This window comes from Tupaia chinensis, unplaced genomic scaffold (assembly GCF_000334495.1).
Source record: "Tupaia chinensis unplaced genomic scaffold, TupChi_1.0 Scaffold000007_1, whole genome shotgun sequence".
NCBI classification, from domain to species: Eukaryota; Metazoa; Chordata; class Mammalia; order Scandentia; family Tupaiidae; genus Tupaia; species Tupaia belangeri.
The window spans coordinates 3,489,049-3,507,888 of NW_006159436.1; the positions used below are offsets into that span (position 1 = coordinate 3,489,049).

The 18,840-nt window shown below is 41.9% G+C and overlaps 1 protein-coding gene across 1 annotated transcript in view; it reads right to left on the reverse strand.

The window, feature by feature from the left end:
* The window catches only part of LOC102468349 (BDNF/NT-3 growth factors receptor), a 217,040-nt gene that overhangs the window by 78,858 nt on the left and 119,342 nt on the right, over window positions 1-18,840 (reverse strand). Inside the window, exons 4-5 of the mRNA XM_014591523.2 lie at window positions 15,622-15,794; window positions 8,362-8,596 (exon numbers count right to left, since the gene is read on the reverse strand). Coding sequence (XP_014447009.1) covers window positions 8,362-8,596; window positions 15,622-15,794 — 408 coding nt within the window. The remainder of the gene's footprint in view (window positions 1-8,361; window positions 8,597-15,621; window positions 15,795-18,840) is intronic.

Consider the following 18,840-nt stretch of genomic DNA (forward strand, 5'->3'; position numbering starts at 1 on the left):
GGAAATGTTCACATATTGAAATGATCCCCTTGTAAGCTAAATAATGTGATTGAATGTATTAAAAAATGAATATAAAAATAAATAAATAAAATGAAAAAAAAAGAAACAAGGAAAAAAAAGAGATCACAAAGTATAGTAATAGATTAAATGCTCCAAAGAGTTCTGCAAAAAGAGCAATGAATTCTCATGTTATAATCACAGATCTCTTTTCTTGAAGCACACCTTTGGCAGCTCAGGGACCCAGTCTGAGAGATGATACTCTAGGCAAATCAGATATGTGCAGGAGTAGAAATAATGGAATCTGTTGGGCAGATCTAGTTTTACAGATGATATTGTATAACGAAATGAAATCTGACAGGTTGTTTCCTGGTATAAAAACTTTCAGTGGCTCCCATTGCCAAAAAATCAAGTCTGAAGTGTCTGGCATGCCAAACAAGCTCCTGTGAAATCAGCTAATAGCCTAAATAGCCTACTTGGTTAGCCTTAGATACACATGGCAGTGGAGTCCCCACTCCCTCCCCATATACTGTGAGACTGATAGGACTCTTTCTCTTTAAATGCTACTTTGTATACCCCTCACTCCATCCCAGCCCACACCTTTCTTGAACAGAACAATTTGGGTTTTATATCTTACATGCCAGCTCAAATGTCATCTCTGTGATCCCTACTCTTATTTTTGGGAGCGAGTTGGGGAGTCCTCTTTGGGGTCCTCAGTATGCATTTCTCTTACGTCATTGATCGTCTTGTACTGGAATGTCCAAGAACTCCTCCAAGTACAGCTCTTGTATCTTTTTCATCTGGAACTTTTTTTTTTTTTTATCTACTATAACAGCTAGCAATTAGTTGTTATTTCGCGAGTATGTGTTGAATAAATGAATGAATGAATGAATGAATGAAAGGATTTTCACACTCATCCTGTTGTATCTCTAAAACATAAGTAAAAGGTTCTTCATAAGGCTTGAATACAAATTAAATCAATCTAAAAGTCTTGAAACAATTTATGCAAATGTAGTTTAATATAGAATTAGTCTGAACTCAGTGTTCTGATTTCACTCAGGCAGACAGGTTCCTCTGCACTGTGCTTTCTCTAACTGTTGTAAGGAACATGAATTGAAGATGATTTCATAAAGTAAACAGCTTCTTATGTTTCCAAGGCCACATTCATCAAGAGTCCAAAGAGAAAGGTCTATAATTGATCATGTGAAAGTTAAGAGTCATAGTGTAAGTATTACATGGTGATGGGGAAAATAAGGAAGTTATATATGTAACTGAGAATTAATGATATAAATTACATTCCCCTTCTTTCATGAAGGGATTGAGTTGCTCTTTAAAATGGAGATCGTGGGAACCAGCAGTTAGGGTAATTGCTATGTCGCTGGACTCCCACGTAGTCGACCGTGGCTCGCGTCCCGGACCTGGTGGCTTAAAACTCACGCCGGGCACGTGTGCGTGCGTGCCCAAGATCCCGAGAGGAGAATGGAGGAGAAGGGATTGCAGCATGACCATCCCCCCGGGGGGTGATTTCTCGCTTTCTGTCTCTATGTCTCTTTCTGTCTGTCTGGCGAGTGCACGCGCCCTATAGCGAAAAACCTCTCCAAAAAAACCTCTCAAAAAAAAAAAAAAATGGAGATCATGACTGGTTTCAAGGGTTCCTTCTTCTTAACTATCGGAGGAAGTTTTCCTACTATAATAACAAGGGGAAATAAGTTTTAGCCTTAGGCTATTTACTGCAATGATGTGATCTGAGCCCAGCTACTGTGGTGCAGTGGTAATGCAGTGCTCCCCAGTGATGAAACCAATGTAAAGGTCCTGGGTTCACATCCTGAGATCTCCCTGTACACACAGACACACATGCCCATGATCCTAGCTGGCCAAGTCTGGGGACAGGGAGTAAATCATAGTATGAAGATCCTATAGGATCTTTTACCATTTATTTCACCGCCCTTGCCAAATAAATAAATATATATACTTAAAAAAAAAAAGAAATGACTTGATCCCTAGCTTTACTGTCTATAGTCAGTGTGCCTAACTTCAGAGCCAAACCCAAATGCAAATCCAAGTATCTTCTATAATATATTCACCTACAAGGCTAAAAAGACACACTCAGAAAGGCCTTTACTGGTGAATACCCTGTTCAACAATCACTTACTGATCAAACAGTCTGACTCATGTACTGTGCCAGCTTGTGCAGGGACAAAGCTGTCTTCTGTCTGCTCTCATCAGTGAAAGAGACATGGACACTAATCAATGTCCATGACGCTGCATGTTCTAGTGTTCTATGCTGTAATGCCCATTTATATGAAGTACTAAGGGATTACACATTTGTGAGCAATTACCCTGCTTAGAGGAAGTCAAGGAGGAGGAGGTGAAATTGGAATTGTCATTTATGCTGCTCCTTGTAAAGGGAATGACATTGTTATACTACATGGCAAGGCATTAAAAGTATTTGTGTATGGGGCCAGATGGCAGCTCAGCAGTATTGCACCATTATGCAAGGATGACCCAAGGTACTATGTTCACATCCAGGGACCTCCCTGAACACCCTGGGTATGCACATGTCTCCAATCCAGGATGGCTGGGGTTGGAGGTGGTCTGCAGTGTGAAGACTCTGCTGAGGGTGCCAGTCTCTCTCTCTCTCTCTTTCTCATTTCTATCACTCATGAAAGAAAGAAAGAAGCTTTAAGCCAGTCTCTCTCTCTCTCTCTCTCTCTTTCTGATTTCTATCACTCATGAAAGAAAGAAAGAAGCTTTAACAAAAATGTGTGGAATGAGTCTATCTGCATATTCATAAATCTATCTAGAAATGTTCACATTATGTGAAAATATTCCTTAACGATAAGCTTATTCTTTTTAAAGACCATAGTATAATAGTTAATGCTGAATTATTTCTGAACCTTCCCTTCCCTTCTGTGGCTCAGGACTTGACTTCTAGTTCATCAACCTTCTTATTCCAAGGCAGGGTAAAGTAAAAGGTGCTCAAGTTCAAATCCACTCCTCTGGTTACTTGTTACACCAGCTCCTTTCAGTACAACACATCTTTTCTCACCAAGATGATTTCTTGAACTTTATTGTTGATACCATTTTAACCCTTTAGGATTCTGACCATGGCCTTGCTTAGCCAAATTATGTGATTGGCCGCTTTAAATGTCTACTACAAACCAATCTGTCTATTCTTCTAAAGTGGGAGATAAATTAAATGAATTATTCTACCACTCTAACATAACATGGAAGGAAGGCCATGGGAGAACAAGATTTAAATGCTAGGATTTCAAATGTTTGTGGATCTCCACTCATCAATAGATCACATTCATTTTAAGCACATGTTTGACCTAAACAGTGAAAAATCACCAAAGTACACATTTTAAAAATTTCAATGGATCCACTGTGGCACAGTAATGACCAAGTAGAGTGAGATCCTAGGTCTCAAACAGGCAGAATGTGATAGAAATCTGGTTCAGATGTTTCCTAAATGTAAGGTTTTGCCAGTGGAGGGAAGGAATAAAAAACTAAATAAAAGACTGGTACTGCAGAGCTGCTAATTAAAACAATTCAGAGAACATAAATGCTAGAGTAATTTTGGACCTGCCATGTCGGGCTGGTTTCAATGCAAATGTGGTGTTCCGATTTCTCCCTTCATTGGGAAGGTATAATTAGCTCAGCTGCAACAGGGTGGAAGCCTGGAGGAGCTGTTTCCTGGTGCTGCCAGCTTCCCCATGACAGAAGAACAGCTGCCACCTACCCCTCCCGCCAAGACAGCACAGAGCTGTGGCCACCTCCCAAGGCTGTTCACAGTTACCATGAGCAGAAGACTCAGGCTTCTAGCAGGTTCGGGTCTCAATTAAAGAGTAACATGTTACTCTTTAATTTAGTAGACCCCATGCCTAATCACAATCCTTCCATATAAGGTCACCTTGGCTGACACAAAGACCCTCCCCCATTACAACGTCAAAGGGACTTTAAACATTGGTGATGACAACTTTCATCAGCTGTAGCAGCCCCTCGTATTGGAAATCCAGGCAGACTACTGGAAAGATTGGGGTAAAAATAATGGAGATGAATGTATTAAGGTGCTGACCAGTGAGAAACCTGAGCTATAAGGAGAACGCATTACCCTGACTACAATGATAGAAAAGATAAAGACACATAATAAGAATAGGCTTAAGGCTATGTTCGCAAATGATCATTAGAGGATAATAGATGTGAAGGCAACAGCGTCTGAGACACAGTCACGACACACTGGAGTTCTGTAAAAACAGGGCAACAACTTCTGCTTGTCCATTTGACACATTAATACGGATCCCAGTGATAGACGATTTCCTTTTTGTCATTTACTTATCAGCTAAAGAGCGTGTGTGCTCATCAGAGCAAGAGGGAGAAATCACCCCCCAGAGGTCACGCTCCAACCCCTTCCCTTCTCTTCCATTTCTCCACCTCGTAGGGACTCTGGGCATGCAGGCACATGTATTCAGCATGGCTTTCAAGCTGCCAGAGCTGTGGATTCAAACTCAATCAGCCATGTGGAATCCAGTTTCCTTAACCACCAGGCCACAGAGTTGGCCCAATATACTATTTCAACAAGCAAAAAATATCCCAAATCCAAAAACCAGTTGTATAATGACAAATACTCACTGTCATTAAAGCAAAAGGTGGACCACATTTTAAATGTTAAAGGCAAACTAAAATTTGTAAAGTCTCCCCCCCCACCTCCTCTAGGTTGCCATCAGATTGTCTACTTTGCATTATTCACTTCCCTACTTTCTTCTACCCTTTCCCACCTATAACAGAGGCCAATGTCAGACTGGCTTATTTTCCTTATTCTGTGTGGGAGAAAGGAACAAACACATAAACTCCGAAACTGCGAGTGAGTAGTAACCACAAGGTGGGGTGCAGGGAGAGTGAGGGGAGCAGGGAAGTAATGAGTATGGCATCTGGAGCACACTTCTTATGACTGGGATTGTTCCAAAAACATTTACAACTAAAGGAACAGAGTATCATTATTTCCTCCTGTCGATTCAGAAGGAAGTACTTTAGAATCCTGTCACCTAAGTGAAGACTTAAAACAAAACAAAACAAAACAAAACAAAACAAAACAAAACACATGTAATAATAGGATACGGTAGATGGCAAATGCCATATTAACTTCTTAAGTTCATAATTATTGATATCGTTTTTCTTTTTAGTCTTTTTTTTTTTCTTTCGAGATACAATTCACATATTATAGATATGGTCTTTCACAGTGCACGATTCAGTGCACGTGTGTGTTTAGCATACTAACAACATTGCCCAATTGTCACTGCTACATAATTCTAGAACATTTTTACTACCCCAAAATAAACTCCGTTCCCAGAAGTCACTCCTGCATCTCCCTTCCCCTCAGCCCCTGGCAGCCATTAATCTACTTCCTGTCTCTATGGATGTGCCTATTCTGGACATTTCCTATAAAAAGAGTCATACAAACAAAACAAAACAAAACAAAACAAAACACATGTCATAATAGGATACGGTAGATGGCAAATGCCATATTAACTTCTTAAGTTCATAATTATTGATATCGTTTTTCTTTTTAGTCTTTTTTTTTTTTCTTTCGAGATACAATTCACATATTATAGATATGGTCTTTCACAGTGCACGATTCAGTGCACGTGTGTGTTTAGCATACTAACAACATTGCCCAATTGTCACTGCTACATAATTCTAGAACATTTTTACTACCCCAAAATAAACTCCGTTCCCAGAAGTCACTCCTGCATCTCCCTTCCCCTCAGCCCCTGGCAGCCATTAATCTACTTCCTGTCTCTATGGATGTGCCTATTCTGGACATTTCCTATAAAAAGAGTCATACAATATGTTGTCTTTTGTATCTGGCTTCTTTCATTTAGCAGATGTGTTTAAGATTTACCATATTACAGCATGAATCACTACCAAATTCCTTTCTGTTGCTGGATAATAACAATCCATCATGTGAATTACCACATTTTGTTTATTTGTTAATTGGCCAATGGACACTTAAATTGTTTCCACTTTTTAGCTTATGGATAATGCTTCTGTGAATATCTGTGTATGAGTTTTTGTGTGAAGATATATTTCAAGTCTCTTGGGCATATGCCTAGAAGTAAAATTGCTGAGTTATATGGTGATGCTATGTTGAACATTTTGAGGAATTACCCAAAGGTTCCCCCAAAGCAGCTGTACCATCATACGTTCCTCGCTGAAATGTATAAGTTTCAATTTCTCCACATCCTCACCAATCCTTGTTATTGTGCCTTTATGTTAAAGCCATCTGAGTGAGTGTGAAGTGGCATCCCGCTGTGGTTTTTCTTTGTATTTCCCAATGACTAAAGATTGAGCATCTTTTCATGAATGTATTGGCCATTTTGTCTCTTCATTGGAGAAGTATCTATTCAAAATCTTTGTCTACATTTTAATTGGGTGCTTATCTTTTTATTGTTGAGATTTCCAGTATTTTTTCTGTGAATTAACTTTCTAGATACTCTTATAGAGAAGGATGTTAGGTTCTACCTAGTTCAGTCCTAGGATGACGTGTATTTCTATTGACATAACTAAAAAATAGGTTCCAACATTGAGCACCAACTTTGTGCCAGGAACTTTGATACCTTCATTAACTTACTGTTAGAGAGAAAGCTATTGCTTAAGCCATGTATTCCTTCCTTAGATGCTCATTAGATCAGCAAAGCTTACTCTTAGAGAAGTACTCATGTGTTTCTTTGACTCCTGAGACAGGGAGACATCCTACCGCTCCTCCACCAAGGAAGAACTAACAGAGGAGATGCATCTGTTAACAGGTGAACGCTTTCCCACGTTTTATATATCTGGAACAAACTAATTATTGCTATGCTTAAGATAAGCACTTTCAAGTTCCTTTGAATACCTGAAGTTGACACTATACCCACATTTCCTAGAAATGCATCCAGGAGAATAATTTTTCAATTTGATCTCTATTTACAATATACAAAATGTGAATAGTGCTTATGTAGTTGACAAGGGAGGAAACAACACAATATGCACCAAACAAATGGGCTCATTTTTTTAGGTTAACTGTAGGATCTTTGGGAATATTGGCAGTGCTAAAGCATGGAGACATTGGAGGTGAGTGAGGCTGCATTAAAAGGGTATAAGAAATAAACTGAAAAGGCATCTCTCAAAAATAAATAATAACAAGAAGGACAAAGTTGAGAAGAAGCATTATCTTCTCCAGTCCTACCTTACTATGAAAGCTAGTCAAGTTCTATTTTTCTATCCTCTCAGGCACTAAACATGTAGCAAATCTTACCCTTTCCTTCTATCTTCTTTCTCTTACTTTGAAAAACTAAGCAAAACAAACAAAAAAATCAAGTTAAAGTTTCAAGATGGTGAATCAGCACACTAAATCTTTGCTCTAAAAATTATGATTCCTAGGTTTCTCAAAATACTCCTTTTCTTTCATATCCAAGTGCCAAGATTTTTAGCTAAGTCTAACATAAAAGGGGTCAAAATCCAGGTAATCAGTGAATTTGAATTATTTTATTTAACTCTATCCCTTAGTGGTTTTCAGGGTAGAAACACCAGGAAAGCTGGTATAATTCCTCAGAAGTAGACAGGACAGAGTTCCATACACACTATGAAAGCTACTAGCTAAGTCTGAACCAAGATGTTCTGTGAGAGAACTTCCAAGACCTAGTGTTTTATTACTTATGAGGAAAGTTCACTTTAGTTCAAATCTCAAGCAAAGGTCCCATCCATAACCTCAAAGAATCAAATCTAAACCTCAGTGTTCTTTATCCTCATGCCCAACAGGAATTCTCCAACACCCTAGAATTTTCCTGGAAGAATTATCATATTGGGAACTTTTCTCTTGGAGATATCACTGGATAGCTACGAAAGGAACAGGATGAGTATTATCAGGTAAACTGTCCCCCAAAACTCACATATTGAAGATCTCATCCCTCAGAATGTGACTGTATTTGGAGACAAGACTTTCAAGAAGTGATTGAGTTAAAACAAAACCATTAAGATGGCCTCTAATCCAGTCTGACATGTTCTTATAAGAAGAGGAAATTTGGACATAAGGAGAGACACTAGGAGTCCGTGCAGGTATAAAAACAAAACAAACAAAAACAAACATGAGGACACATTAAGAAGGCAGCCACCTCTATACCAAGAAGAGAGGCCTAAGAAGAAACCAAACCTGCTTATACCTTCATCTTGGACTTCTATCCTCCATAACCATGGGAAATAAATTTCTGTTGTTTAGGTTGCCTGGTCAATGATATTTTATTATGGCGGCCACCACAAACAAGTACTGCAAGGGACTCCCAAGGCAACAGAGCCCTGAGGTCTGCTCCAGTGCGCGCAGCTACTCACCCTGTAGTAGTCAGTGCTGTATACGTCCCGGGACATCCCAAAGTCCCCGATCTTCACCAGGAGGTTCTCCCCTACCAGACAGTTCCGGGTAGCCAGGTCGCGGTGCACAAAGTGCTGGGACGCCAGGTAGACCATGCCCGCGGCGATCTGCTGGGCAATGTGCAGCATCTGCGACTGCGTCAGCTCAGTTGGCGGGTTGCCTTCGGCCATCAGCACTGCATCGGGTCCGTGCGCCCTAAAGGAAGACAAGGAGGATGAGCTGGAACCTATGTTCTTCTCTCCTCAGAACCCTCCCTTACCCTTTCAGCCGCTGGTGCTAAAATGGAGGTAAAAAAGCTGCTTCATTTCCAGAGTCTGGAATCCACAGGGCCACTGGGACCTGAGTGGTATCCCTGCACCCCATTCACTAATGTTTTAGGGGATCTATAACTCTGCTAAGGCCAGGCATAGGCCAGAGCCCTGACTAGAAGAAGTAGCTGACTGAGGCCCACAAAAACTAAATGCTGGGGCAGAGGCCAGCTCTCCTGGAGGGATGGGTCATAGCTCCCTGGTGGGATAGTGGGATTCTCGGCCAGATCTGTGGATTGCATGGTTTTCAAGCCACCTTTGATTCCCTCCAGCCCAGTTTAGCTTTGTTCCAGGGCCTTCTCTGCCTAGACATCCATTCCCCATGAGACATACCATTTTCTTCTGCACACCCCTCCCCTTGTCCTTCAGCTCAACACACGCACTGGCCAACATACAGAAGAGTTCCTTTGAGTCACATGTTTAATCTTTTGCTATGGAAAGTTTATTTTTTACAGAATGAGGAAAGGGTGGCATATTTTTACATTTTCTTTTATTTCTGTCTTAAACATCTGGCCTTTTCCCAGCTGTGTGATGACTTAAGGAATCTCAGCAGCATGTGTGCTTCAGGGAGGGAAGGCTACCAATCTCAGGAAGCTGCCATCCAGCAAGGGAGTCCAGGTTGCGGAATCTGCCTTGTGAGCCAAGATTGGCATTACTGCCCCTGATGGCCTGAGGGGGCGCTGCAGGGCAAGGAATGAAGGCACAGTTGGCTGCTGGCCTCTGCCATGGCATGGTCAAAGGATGTCTCCCTTGCAAAGGCAAAGAAGGGAAGGGAAGGCAGTTTTCAAGACATTTGAAACATTTGGAATAAATAAAGAGGATTTAAAGTGAGTTTTTAATGTGGGTGACCCCATCTGCAGGGTTTCAGAACTGTGTGAGCAGTTGAAAGTGAGAGAGCCAGAATTATGCAAGAGAACGTGGTGTCACATTTTTGCACCCCTGGCTCGCCCTTCCTTCTCCTTTCTGATGCTTATTCAAACTCAGGCAGTCCCTGCTTCCATCCAGGCCCCGGCCCACAGTGCTTCTTTCTTTTCTCAATTTCCAAAGCATGTTGTTGCCAGACCTCTCTCATTCTGGTGTTCTTAGGGAATGAACACTGGATGAGAAGTGGGAGGTCTCCTCATTCTCCCAGGATCCAGCTCCATGATTTGGGGAAGGCTTCTAACTTTTTTAAACTGCAATTTCCTTATTAGTCAAAAATACAAAAGGGACTTCAAAACATTTCTGGAAAAATTGCAATTAAAGTACAAGTTTGTTCTGGTCCAAAACTGTTTTTGGAAATTCATGCATAGTTGTTGTTTTTTTTTCTTTCCATAAAATGCATTTTCCATGAACTTTGTGACATCCCCTTACACAAAGGGATATTATGCCAGAAAAATCGCTGTTTCTAGATATCTAGATTTAAATGTTGTCTAAGAAGAAGTTTCTTGTTTTGCCACAAAGTAAATCCTGAAACCATCGCCTCCAACTACGTGTTTTCACACTGAAGAACAATCCTGGTAGAATCCAATGAGTCTTTCTTTAGCTCAATATCTCTTCCAAGAGATAAGACAACTATAGTACAGTGGCCAAAGCTCTTGGGTATAAGCTGAATTTGAATTCACATCAGTTGTGTGACCTCAGGTGAGTTACAAAACCTTTCTGGGCCTGTTTCCTCATTTTATAAAATGAAGATATTGTAACTTCCTATGGGCATTGAGGTGAGGAAGAATTGAGACTCATGGCTTTTCTTAGGGAAGCCAGAAATAAAGACTTTGCACGCAAATGCTCTGTTTGAAAAAGAAATGGAGAAGTGACATGAAAACACAACAGATCCTCTGCACGTTCTTTTTGGAAACTGACCTATAATAGGGATCTTCAAGATTCCACCTCACTAAAGGTTAACCAAGCCCAACCCTTTCCAGCACTGAGAGGACAGGGAAGTGACAGTATTTTCGCTCTTTTTACTTAACTCCACTGTGGTCTCAACAGGAGAAGGATGAATGATGAAGGAGTACACATCAGCAACGGGAAACCCAAAATAAAGAGTGAGAGATTCCAGGCCAGGATTCAGGCTTTCAGATGTGGTTAAAGAGTAAAATAAGTCGTTGACTGGCCCCAGCCTTATTTTGACCCCAAAAATCTGGACTACTTTAGGTATCTATTGAAAACAAAGCTCCTGGGCAGAGGAAGATTTAGATGCCAGTGCTAAAGGCCATTTTTGTGAAAATCTTGTCCCCTAGTCTTCCGTTCTGTGGGCACTAAGAAGCTGGTGGCTCTCAGATGCCTGCTACTTTACATTAGCACATGTAGGCTAAGGGAACTCCTGCATTTTTAGTCATGTCCCCTCCTTGTTTCTGGCTTCTTTTTTATTTTATTATTTTTTATTTGCCAAGGGCCATATGCACTAACCAGCAAGAAACAGAGACACAGGGAGAGAGAGAGAGAGACCCTCAATGGCGAGTGATCACACAATTCCTTCTCCTTCATTTTCTCATCCTATCAGGATTTGGGGCACAGGTGCAGATGCACCCAGTGTGTTTTTCAAGCCCCAGAGTTGGTATTTAAACCATGGTAGGCCATGTGGGATTCAGCTCCCTTAACCACAGGCCACAGGTCCAGCCTTGAGGAAGACTCTTCAATGGATGCTTTGAATGCTTTCTTGGAACAGAAAATTTGTCTATTCAAAGAAGGTAGATGAGTCTTCTAAACAAGTTCTCAGAGTAGCAGCATGAAGTTAGCACAGCAACCCTCTGCTTTTACTCCCTGAACACCCCTACAGTTCTTAGAAACAAAATGGTATTTCACCTCTTCTAGGAGAACATTCCTGAAGAGGTGAAAAAGCATCATTAGCACTGCGGTTTAGAGAGAATGTTGACAGGACCTGACTGGGAAATTGTTCAACGTTCCTCATCTCTTCAACTTCACCACACTGCCCAGCTCTGGAAATTCCATTCATGCTAGTTTTGTCATGAGTTATTTGTTAGTTTTTTCTTTTGCTTTTTGGGTTTTTGTGATAGGACGTGTGCCAAAGAAAGACAGAAAGAGGAAATGAGAAATTTCCCCTCAGTGGAATGGCTGCATTGTAATCCCTTCTCCAGTCTCCTCTCAGGATTTTGGGCACATACACAGGCATGCCAGTGTGATTTTCAAGCCACCAGGTCTGGGACTCAAATCTTGATCCACTATGTGGGAGTCTAGCACCTTAACCACCACATACACCTTGTCTTGAGTTGTAAACAGCTGCCTCATCAGGAAGGATTGTCTATTGGTTAAGACAATGAGCTTTGCAGCCAGGGAGTATGGGTTGGAATCCTATCTCAGTCACCCACCAACTCTGTGCCTCAATTTCTCCAATTGTAACATGAGAATAATAGCAATAATCATTTATTAGGTTCCGGCAAGTTAAAACATTTAAAATGCTTTGAAAGGCTCCATAAATATTAGTTGTTATCACTTGAAAAAAATATTCACTTATCATTCTGCTTATAAAAGGGAACTCTAGACAGGTTCTAAGAGGAGAAACTGTGACCCCCTTGAAAGCAGTCTTTGTATTACTCCTCATTTCCCACTCCACCTAGCATAGGACCTGGTTAACCTGGTGTCCAACATACGGTGTTTGGATGAATAAAAAATGGGGGAAGATAAGAGAAGACACATCTCTGCCTTAGGGCAGCAACAATGACATTTGTGAACCTTTCATGGCAGCTAAGTATTTGGTTCCCTTCCAGAAAGAGAACAGCCTATATTTGCAGAATGTTAATGCACCTGATTCTTGGCATTGCGAACTCTTGTTCCCAGAATTTAACAGAATATGAAATCAAGGAGGGTAGGTTTCCAGTGGCTTCACACCCTGTACAAGATGCCAAAGGACAGCCAGGTGGCTTTTCCTTCCAGAAGGCAGGAAGGAGTGCTGAAGAGAGGCTGATCAAGCAGGAAAGTGAAAGAATCAAGTTGGAACACACACACACACACACACACACACATAATCTGAGCTCACAGAAGCATTTCATTGTATCCAGGTGAGTGCTTTTGGATTCATTATGCTACAGTGTTTGGAAAGCACCATTTTGAATTAGGGAAGATGCCTAGAGCATGGGAATAAGGTGAACTATTCCCTCTGAACCAAATTCAACTGTTTTCCTTTCTTTTAACTTAGGTCTGGCAGACAATGAGCAGAAGTTCCTCCTGCCCCCTGTCCTTCCGAGAGCACACACATTTTGTTGACTTAGAATAATGTGTTAGGGTTGTCTAAGAACGTTGCAGGTTGGCCACTCCAGGTGATGTTCCTAATATCACCTGGTATTTCCTCACACACAAGCAATTGTAAGAAAAGCAAAGAAGGGGGATCCACTCAGCAAAGGAGAAACATTGCTCGTGTGTCCGTGAGGCAGCTTGAGATGGTAAAACTGATCCAGATGAAACCAAACACGCGATGACATTTCTAAAATCTACAGTGTAGCGTCAGCAGGTGGCATGATGGTTAAGATGCTAGATTCCACATGGCAAACCATGGTTCAGGTCCTGGACCTGGCAGCTTGAAAATTACACTAGGTACATGTGCATGTGGGCCTAAAAGCTCAGGAGGAGTATGGAAAAGAAGGGATTGTGGTATGGTCATCCCCTCAGGGGGTGGGGGGAGGAGGTAATTTCTCATTTTCTCTCTGTCTCTGTCTCTCTCCAGTGAGCACATAGGCCCTACGACAAAAACCTAAAAAATAAATAAATAAATAAATAAATAGAAATCTAGTGTGCTTTCCACTTTCTGCTGTTCTTACAGTGACTGACTGATTCTGATACCTTAAACTGCACAGTGTCAATCTTCTAATGTACACATGAAACTAACTGGGACTAATTTCTGTGCAAAGCCCTTCTCAGTGCCAGTGAAACAGAGAGCAAGAGGGAAAGGCCTCAGTGTTACAGAAAAGGGGCCACTTCCCCAGGATTTCTAATCTCTTAACCAAAGTGAAGAGAAAAATGTGGGGACAAAACTTACTATCTTTCAATCACACTAGTCCGGACATGGATGTCTTTATATTCCTTTTACAGCTAAGAAAACTGAGGCCAGCAAAGGCAGATGAGCAGTTGCCTCAAACACCTTTTCGTTTTCTCCTAAGTTGTAGCGCTATCTACCAAGATGTCACAGGCGGCAAATTTGCCAATCTCTGGAAAACAGAGAGACAGCTTAACTTTAAAGAGAATAACATGTGAAAGCCAGACAAGACTTAGCAAGACTCTAACTCAGACTGATCTGAGAGTAGAGGTAACTAAAGGAAGTGGTTTGGAGACCCATGTAAGGAGCACCAGTCCACCCACGATGGGCTGAAGCAGCCTGGCTACCAACTTCATCTTACCAAGCTTGGCTCTCCTTGTGATTTCTCTTACCAAGGTTGCTTGTTTACCCGTTGAAATTATTACTAGAGGAAGTCAAGTGTCTGCTTATTGAATATATCCTTCTCACTCCTATGGCAAGAGCTTTCTATAACTTACTCTAGTGCAGTCCTCATGCCTACCATGCAACTCAATATTCTTACCAGAACAGCTAAGACACTTGCCTGAGGTCACTCAGCTAGTAAGTGCCAAAGCTGAAAGTTAATACCAGTTCTGTCTGGAAGCCCCCAAAAATCCTACTTGTATTCTCATTCCATGTTGACTCTTCCTAACATATGAGTTGGCTTCACTTTTTCAAGCAGCTTTACTTTTCCTACTGGATTATGCTTACTCTAAGACATTTGTCACTTGTTCTAGTTTGTGCTCCTTCCAGCTCCTTGTACCCAACACTTGAGGGAGGGGTCTTCTTGAGAAGCCATCACTAAACTAAAACCCAATTAGATCTATGCTAGAAATGCAGTGAGACAATATTTAATAATCCAGTGACTCCTATTTATATTTAACAATTTTCTTTCTGTGTCTTGCTGCCATCACCATCATCGCTGTCATTGTCTTCTTCTTTTAAGGTTTTTGCCATAGGGCCTGTGTGGTCACCAGAGACAGAGAAAGGGAAAGTGAGAAATGACCGCCTGGGGGGATAGTCACTCCACAATCTCTTCTCCAGTCTCCTCCTGAGATTTTGGGCACACACACACATGCACCTGACATGAATTTCAAGTCACTGGGTCCAGGACTTGAATCATTCCTGTGGGCATCCAGTGCCTTAGCCACTATACCACCTGCTGGCCCTACTTCATCTTCTACAGATCCTGCTTACCACAAAACCTTTCAAGTTGAAAGTGTCCATATTTTCATGATCTCAGGATCTGAGTCTTTAGTGCCCCTGTCGTGGCACATGTTTTACCTCCTTCATTCTAAAGTTTCTATATTTTAGATTCTGTTTTTTCCACTGTAGATCCTCTGAACTACTGGCCTCCTGGTTATTCTTTACATCTTCAGAATAACATCCAAGTACCCACTCTCCCAGCCTTGACTCCTTCAACTATTTTTCTACTTTTCTTTCCCCTGGTTTAGTTCACTCTGGCAACCTCAGACTCATCACTCTCACTGACCAAACGTTTCCCTGTGTAACCTTGATGTATAAGCTTTCAGGGTTTCCTTTACCTTGACTAATGATCTTCTCTTATCTACGTGGCAAACTCCTATAGATCCTCTAAGGCCTATCTCAAAGGTACATGTGACAAACGACTTTCTGTAACATGTACTCAATAAATGCAAGTTGAATTGGGTTGAGTTATTAGCATCACAGTATGTAGAATGAGTTGATTATAAAACAAGAACAACAACAACAAAGCAGAAAGATGTATCCCTTCTTTCTCCTTGTTCCTTTCTCTAGCATGCATTGGTATAGTTTCCAGGAAAAACTGTTCTAGAGATTCCTAAACCCTTCTCAGGGACCCCTCATTCTTGCCTTTGGGCTATCTGAGCCCTGAGGTCCGTTCCCTTGAGCTCACCCTTCCCTTGTCCTGCCACTTGCTGTACCTGAGGAACTTGTTGAGGTCCCCATGCTTCATGTACTCAAAGACCATGATGAGCGGGTCGCCTTCCACACAGACACCATAAAACTTGACGATGTGCTCATGTTGGAGATTAGTCAGCAGCTCAGCCTCACGATGGAAGTCCTTGCGTGCATTATCACTGGCGTCCTTCAGCGTCTGCATAGGAGGGGCAGAGAGAGAAGTAAACTAATGCATATGAAACCAGGATGTCAAGGGAAGGTGCATCAAGGGGAGTTGCTTCATGGGTGAAGATTCCAGAGGGGAAGGGCATTCATCTCCTTTATTACACAAAAGATTGGAAATAAGCCTAACTCCTGAGGAAATGTTTGTATTAATAACTGAGGAATAATCCCTAATGGGTAGGCAAAGCTTCACAGTTTACAAAGCACTTTCACAGATGTTCTCTCATTAAGTTACAGGCAGGAGCTGTGTTATTAGTCTCCATCCTTTCTAACCTGATGTGGACTCAACGGTTTCCAAGGATTTCTCTCTTTTTGGTGTCTGCTGTGCTATGATGCTATGAGGGGCTCAACTCTGCTCATAGAACCCTTTTTAAACTTTATTTTAGAGAAAAAGTAAGCAGGAAAAAAAGAGCATAATGAGCCTCTATGGGCCCATATTCCAGCTCCAAGAATGATCATTTTGCGGGGGGCTGGATAATAGTGTACCAGTAACACAACTGGACCCACATGAGGGAGGTTGTAAGTTTGCAGTCCAGGACTCCCTGAGCATATTGGGCACATGCACACCTGTGGTTCCAGCTGGCTGAGACTAAGGAGTGGATCACAGCATGGGAACCCTGCTGGGGACACCTGCCTCTCTCTCTCTCTCAGGAGAGATAAGTGAATAAATAAACTTGTAAAAAAATAATAATTTTGTCAGTTTTTAAAACATAATTGTTTTAATTTTACTTAGTATTATTATTTTTTAATTTGATGAGAGAGACAGAAAGCAAACCGCCAGGTCTGGGATTTGAATCATAGTTGACCATGTGGGAGTCCAGCACCCTAACCACCATGCCACCTGCCACTCCAATTGTGTCAGTCTTTATGTTACACTTTTTTTTTGAGAGGTTTTTGTTTTGTTTTGTTTTGTTTGTTTGTTTGTTTGTTTTGCTATAGGGCGCGTGCACTCGCCAGACAGACAGAGAGAGACAGAGAGACAGAAAGCAAGAAATCACCCCCCCAGGGGGGTGGTCACACCTCAATCCCTTCTCCTCCATTCTCCTCTTGGGATCTTGGGCATGCACGCACATGCGCCCTGTGTGAGTTTAAGCCACCAGGTCCAGGACTCGAACCACGGTTGACTACGTGGGAGTCCAGCGACATAGCCATTACGTTAACTGCTAGTCCCAGTCTTTATGTTACACTTTAAAGAGCTTTCTCCAGCCTGTGTTCACGCACACTATTGACTCAAGAAACATCCTCTACCCAGTGAACTGCAAGATTGCTCACACTGGCAAATCAAGATGTCCAGGAACATGCCAGCCACACTCTGGTGCCTTTAGTTCTCTGCTCAACACAGTATCACAACAGGACAAAGCTGGCATTTGTCGATGCCACACCATGAGCTGAGGCCTTGTCATGTGCCAGTCACTGAATCAGAGCTATGGTGGCATCAATAAGACATTGACCCAGATCCTAGTCTCATGCACTTACAGGGAGAAAAGACACATATAAATAGCTGTAATTCAAGCTCAATTCCATTGTCCTAAGTGAACTGACCCACTTGCATCTCTGTCCACTTCGTCCCTGGACCTTTAGCTCTTGAAATACATGCTTCCAGGGACCAGCAGTTAGCGTAATGGCTATGTCACTGGACGGGACCCACATAGTCAACCACAGTTTGAGTCCCGGACCTGGTGGCTTAAATTCACGCTGGGTGCGTGTACGTGCATGCCCAAGATCCCGAGAGGAGAACGGAGGAGAAGGGATTGCGGCGTGGCCATCCCCCCTGGGGGGTGATTTCCTGCTTTCTGAGGGGACAGGCAGTTGACTGTCTGTTGCCACTGTCCCAGTACCTGGGAAGAAAGTCCTTCATTACTTTAGGGTGCTGGGCGGTTCATCATTGAGTCCACTGCAGGATGAGTTTCCAAGATACAATTTAGCATGCTGTTGTGGTTTGGATAATGGCTTGTCTCCCACAGGTTTATGTGTCTGAATTTGGATGTCCCCCAGAAATTCATGTGTTTGGACTTGATTGCATTGTAAAGGTGTTAAGTGAAAACTTAATCCCTTCATAATGTCCCAGACTGGGGCTTTTGAGTGTGCTAATGTGATTAGAGCGGGGCTCCTGTGATTGAGTTCTGGTGGCTATATAAGTAGAGGAAATGAGTCACAGAAATAGATGGATGGGTGCTCTGCTCAAGATCCTGCCCTCTGCCATGCTGCCATCCAGCCTATGCCTTTGGACCTTCCAGCCACTGGAATTGTGAGTTCTGCAAGTAAATCCTCTTCAGTGTGCCCATTCTCAGTTGTTGTTGTTGGCAAAATGAAAATGCACTAAAGCACATCCTATGGGCTGCTCGTCACACGAGAGGACACCTGTGAGGACATGGGGCCTGCCTCGTGTCGCCACAAGAAAACATTCTGATCATGGAGGCAGTCACAAGATTACAGAGTATTGTTTAGCTATTATCTAAACACAATCTGTGTTCTCCCAGTTCACTTTAGTGGGACTTAAAGTTCTCTCTACAGTGAAGGGGCTGGCAGGTGGTGTGGTGGTTAAGACACTGGACTCCCACACGGCTGACCACAGTTTGATCCCGAGCCTGATGGCTGGCTTTCTTACTCTGTCTCTTTCTGGTAAATGCACATGTCCTATAAGAAATTTTTGAAAATAATAATAAATAAAATTAAATAACTAATTTTTAAAACTAGATAAAGTTTTCCCCACATTGTTGACCTAACCCAAGAAGACAAAAATTATAGTTGCAGTTTTCCTTAGGCTAGAGGTATTTGCCTTTTATGCCAAATTCTGGAAATATCATTCTAGAAAAATATTTGGTGATAGGATTCATCATTCTGACTTTAGTTCATGGGCTTCTTTTCTGAGAAGTATCTCCACAAACACCACTGACTCTGCTTGGAAAAGTGAGTGAATTTGGGCCAGCAGTTGCTCAGAAAGGCCATCAAGCACACCTTTCTTTCTTTCTTTCTTTCTTTCTTTTTTTCTTTCTTTCTTTCTTTCTTTCTTTTTTTTT